Raw genomic sequence first — 5,165 nt, 5'->3', positions numbered from 1 at the left:
GGTCCACAGGATCATCGTCGGAAATCCAAAATTCTGCGGAAACGGCTTGTTCGTCTTCCAGCAACACAGAGTCAATAAGCCAATCCATATCTGAATCAAGAGGTGGCGGTGACTGCAGCGGCATCTCCATAGGTGGTGTCTCAGGTCTAAGTTGCTTTGGTTCCCTCTCCATATTGGATTGTTCTTCCCCTTTCCTTTTATGACCTGTAGGACTCCTTCGTGCCTCAAACGGTGGGGTCTCTTCTCCCGGCATCGCTTTGCCAGACGCTGCGGCGGTTGCCTGTGCTGAAATTATATGTTCCATATTGTCCTGTTGGAAGTGCGAACTTTCAGCAGCAGTAGTTCGTTGCATGGGTATAACCTGTTGGCCTGCAGGTGAGGGTGTACTACGTGAGTCTGCTGATTCCTCACATCCTTCCCCACCCGAGCTGTCTGCCAGCCTACGGCTGGGAGACGAAGCAGTTATCATTCTTCTGATAGAAACGCTGCACACGTAAGCAAGAAATACGACAGCTGAAACTGCAACGAACACTGCAAGCAACGATCGTGCTCTTGGTGATGTAGACGCTGTGGAGGGCCTGGGACGGCTGTGCAACTCATCTCCCTGGCGTCCGACGCCCTGTCCCTTCGAACCCGCAGAAACCCCATGGAGAGGAGAACGACTCGACACAAGGGGGGTCCCCTCAAGCTGCAAATCTTTCACCATGAAGTATATATCACCAANGGAGAACGACTCGACACAAGGGGGGTCCCCTCAAGCTGCAAATCTTTCACCATGAAGTATATATCACCAACTGAAAGTCTTCTTGCGGCGGGAGGAACACGTTGAGCGACCTGAGGCTCAGCACGGGTCCTCATGGGCATTGCAGCGGTGCCTCCGGGGCAATCATGGCCACTGCTGAGCCCGTAAGACAGCTAAAATTACTCAAAAAGCACAGATAGGATGATCCGGGTGCAGGTTAGCACCACGGATTAAACCGTTCCCACTTCAGAAGAGAGCAGGATCATTCCAGGGCAACTACGCACCGTGTGACGGGCAACATGAAGCTCGACATTCAGGGATGAGAACAGCTCATTTTCTCCTGAATCATCAACAGCGTATTTCCTATTAAACTAACTGGCACTCTTTCAGGATGCTTGGAGGACGCCGAAGGGATTCCGCGACGTCACCGAGCGCTCCAGTGGATCGGCGCGGTGGAATTTTAGGACATTGCATTGAAGAGCATTGGAGTGATTGAAAACATACAACGAGCATGAAAAATACTGCATACAAATACACAAACAATGATTCACTGCATTTTGGATGGACTAACGGATTAGAGCCAAATGGCATTAGCCACGTTCAGAGCCCACGTGGCTTACATGGATGGGTGGCCCCACCAGCAGCGAGCCGCAGGGAACCGTTTGTCTCTTCTCAGCCCCTCGCTTGTAAAGAATTCCTCCATTCTATTCANCAGCGAGCCGCAGGGAACCGTTTGTCTCTTCTCAGCCCCTCGCTTGTAAAGAATTCCTCCATTCTATTCATGAGGACAAAAACTACCGAGGCTCTCCCAACGGTGAAAACATCAACAAGAAGCAAAAAAAATACCCGCCTCACGCTCATATGTAGGCCACCTGGTGTGTGGCGTCTCTGTAGTTGGTGCATGCATTTCTACAGGCGTGCAGGCTGGCTGTTGATGTTGGACAATTTTGTATAGTGTTGGTACATGTACCAACAGGGTGCGCTTGCGAGTACTGATGCCTCGCAGCAAGACTTACACTGCAACATGCTCGCGGTTGGTACCGGTGCGTCTGCGATGTAAGGAACAATTCAACGATCGTATAGTCCGTTAATCAATGCAGCAAAGAAGGTGTTTACTTGCCCGGTTGCCTAAAAGCGGGCGTTTCAGCACGATGCGTTGCAACCCAGTGGTTCCCTGCTCCTGTCCGCACCAGCCCACGCGTCTGTAGCGCTGTATCCACGGTGGTTGGAGGCTGGAGGGANCTGCAGCTCCCAGCGTTTCTATGCTCGGAACCCTCGCTACACTCGGCGCTCTTCACTGAAGCTTACGAAAGTCGTCAGCTAAAACCGACGACTCTCGTTACAGCAGCAGAAGTTAGAACACTCATGACAAAAGTTGACAAAAAGCAGATGACCTCTCCTGCAGTCTCCAGACGTCTTCCGCACGGCGGAACAGACGCCTGGCACCGGTGAAGAGGGCAGGCGCTTATGAGTTGCTGCACTCTTTGTTGCAACTCCTCCTGCACGGCAACACGGCGTGCTAGAAAGAGGTCTATCCCACAATTTTTGCGTGCACGAACACTGTAAACAACTGCTAGCAACTGTCGTAACCCTCAGTATCCAGCCGCGCAGATACAAACACGCACAATACCAGCTCCAGGCAGTTCACGCTACAACCACTGTCTGCACACACTTTTCGAAGTAACACCTGTTTCACAGGAAGAATCACGACGAGGGTTACAGCAGGCAGTAGCACCTACGCGCGGATGCGTTGGCGGTGCTGCGCCTGCGCTGTTGCCACTCTATTCCCACATTATGAGCCGCCTGGGCTTCACAAATATTCGAAATCATGTACATGCGACTCAGATAGGAGGCCTACGTGCCTTAGGTGTTTTTGGCACTACGACGTCGCCTTTTGGGGCCGCAGCGCAAATGAAACTCCATATGTGAGCACTGACACACGGCGCTTTGGCGTCGCTTGCTGGGACCACACAGGAAATGAGGCTCCAGATATGAGCATTGACGCAGCTGTGCTCGCCAGTTTGAGTAGCACTTCATCAGCTTAAGCGTCCAAAACTTCCCTCTGATTATTTCTTTCTTGCCACACCCCGTTTCATAGACTCTCGCCAGCTTTGGGCTTCTTGTCTCCATGGTGACCACTGCCTGCCCCTAAATTTCGACGAGCCCGGTTCACAAAACAATGCCTCCTTCAAGCCGATCGTCAGGATAGGTGNCTGCCCCTAAATTTCGACGAGCCCGGTTCACAAAACAATGCCTCCTTCAAGCCGATCGTCAGGATAGGTGCGGGCCGCTCGCCTGCCCTAAAGTAATCCAGAGCGGCGTCCAGCGCGCGCGCGAGGTCTGCGTTTCGTGTGCGTTCCTCAGTAAGCTGGGTATCCCTCGATGGCACGTATCGTAAAGGCTCTATGCGACTAATTATCCGATCCCACCAATGCTGCTTCATCGACCGGTCACCCAGTAGTTCTGCTGCGCAGTACAGCGCATCGAGGGTAATAAATGCCATTCCCAGAGCGTCTATGGCGCACGACGCTTGGCTTCGTTTGTACGTCACCGCCATTCTCCCCAATGCATAACCAATCAGACGTTCTATCTGGCGTATAAATTCGCCGATGTCCCTTTCGGTCAGCTCAGGTATCCTCAATATATCTTTGTACTTAGTAAGCATTACGCTTGGGTACGCATTGCGTGAGGCTAACCGTTCTACTTTGCGCATGTTAACGGCTCTGTCGCCGAGTTCCGGCAGAGGACCGGGCTGGCGGTAGAACGGATGCAGCATCAGCTCGCTTTCAGGAAACCTCCCAAACTTGTGCCCGAGCCACGGGAATCGGGCAATAACGTCTGCATCAGAACGCCCCTCTGCCCCAGGCTCCAACTGAAGGAAACACACCACAACTGCTACACACGTATCCGGCCTATTGCGCTTCAGCTAGATAGGCATCGACCACATAGGTGAACGACAGCTGCAGTCAGAACAAAGCAACGAACGGGGGCGTCGAGCATAAATCTATTTTGCACTGACATGAGATACAGCAACCCGCACCTGCTCAGGTGATTCACTGTCCTCAGGGAAGCTGAACTCCGGCGGCAGCTCAGGCGAGGAGGCAGAGTCCCCGGACGAAGACGGCAAGGGCTCCTCATCTGTTTCTTCAGAGCTGGTTCCCCCTCCTTCTTTGGGAAATGCGGCTGCTCCTTCTGCGAGTTCTTCAGGTGACCCTGTCGCCGTCTGCTGGTACACAACACAGCACGCATTCGATGGGCTGCAGCCAATCGGTTGTCACACTCTGGATAGAGCAGTAGAAACTGCAAACAATGACAGTTCACTGGGTGTGTTGCTGCGGCTAGCTGTACACTCTTGACTCTTGCACGCACCTCGGCTGCATCGGGGAAAGGCCCACTGGGCGGAGATTCAACTTCGTGAGGCGATCCTTGCTGCATCTGGGTGCCTGAACTGGGCGGGGATTCAACTTCGTGGGGCGATCCTTGCTGCATCTGGCTGCCTGAACTGCCAGCGGGTGACAATGCTGCACTGACACTCTCTTCTTTGGGCTCTTCAACCTCGCTTGGCAACGTACTAGTCGTCGGGGGCAGTTCATACGCTGGCCCCCCCGAGGCTGCGGCTGCGCCCGACGTCTGAGGGTCACCTTCCAGTGCCGGGGGCTCGAAATCAGGGCCCCAATCCATCGTGGTGAGCCTCGGACCTTCTTCAGAAACCCAAGTATCTGGAGAAAGGGCTTCTTCAGCTTCACGCAACATCTTCTCAATAAACTCATCGAAATCAGGGTCTAGAGGGGGGGGAGGTGGCGGCGATGCCGTCTCCTCAATTGGTATATCAAGTCTGGGGGGCTTTGCTCCCATCCGCGGGGTGGGTGGTTCTTCCCCTTTCCTCTTAAGAGCTGTTGGACTCCTTCGTTCCTCTGACGGTGGGGACTCTTCTCCCGGCATCACTTTGCCATACCCAGCGGCTGCTGAGCGTGCTGAAGTTGTAGGTTCCACTGTTTCTGATTCGGAAAGCAGAAGTTCATCAGAAGGAGTTAGTTGCATGCTCGTTGGCTGTTGGGTTTCTGGCGAAGCCTCTTCAGGGGAAGCTGTGCTACTCGAGTCTCTTGAGTCCTCACATTCATCCCCACTCGAGCTGTCTGCCAGTCTACGACTAGAAGACGAAGCAGTTACCCTTTTTCTGATAAAAAAGCTGCATGCGTAAGCAAGAAATACGACAGCTGAAACTACAACGAACGCTGCAAGCAACGATCGTGCTCTTGATGATGGAGACGCTGTCGAGGGCCTGGGGCGGATTGGTAACTCATCTCTGTCGTGTATGGTGCCTTGTCCCCTCAAACTGGCAGAAATGCCATTGACAGGATAGTCATACGAGACAGAGGGGGTCCCCCCAGAAGGCGAAAGCGCCACCATGAAGAATACAACT

General features: G+C 53.3%; 2 protein-coding genes across 2 annotated transcripts in view; both read right to left on the bottom strand.

Annotated features, from left to right (window-relative positions):
* The window catches only part of EMH_0062880 (uncharacterized protein), a gene marked incomplete at both ends in the record, with an annotated part of 735 nt that extends 720 nt beyond the window's left edge, over positions 1–15 (bottom strand). Inside the window, one exon of the mRNA XM_013498083.1 lies at positions 3–15. Within this exon, the coding sequence (XP_013353537.1) occupies positions 3–15 (13 nt within the window). The remainder of the gene's footprint in view (positions 1–2) is intronic.
* A 2,927-nt stretch (positions 16–2,942) lies between these two features.
* Positions 2,943–5,152, bottom strand: EMH_0062870 (uncharacterized protein; the record flags this gene model as incomplete). Its single annotated transcript, XM_013498082.1, is given in 4 exon segments — positions 2,943–2,954; positions 2,958–3,614; positions 3,783–3,965; positions 4,112–5,152. Coding segments are annotated over 4 exon segments (1,893 nt in total).
* Positions 5,153–5,165: the final 13 nt, after the last annotated feature.

Source organism: Eimeria mitis, genomic scaffold (genome assembly GCF_000499745.2).
Source record: "Eimeria mitis Houghton genomic scaffold, Emh_scaff3170, whole genome shotgun sequence".
Lineage (NCBI taxonomy): Eukaryota > Apicomplexa > Conoidasida > Eucoccidiorida > Eimeriidae > Eimeria > Eimeria mitis.
Note: the sequence above shows the minus strand (reverse complement) of the source record. Positions and strands in the feature narration are given on the sequence as shown.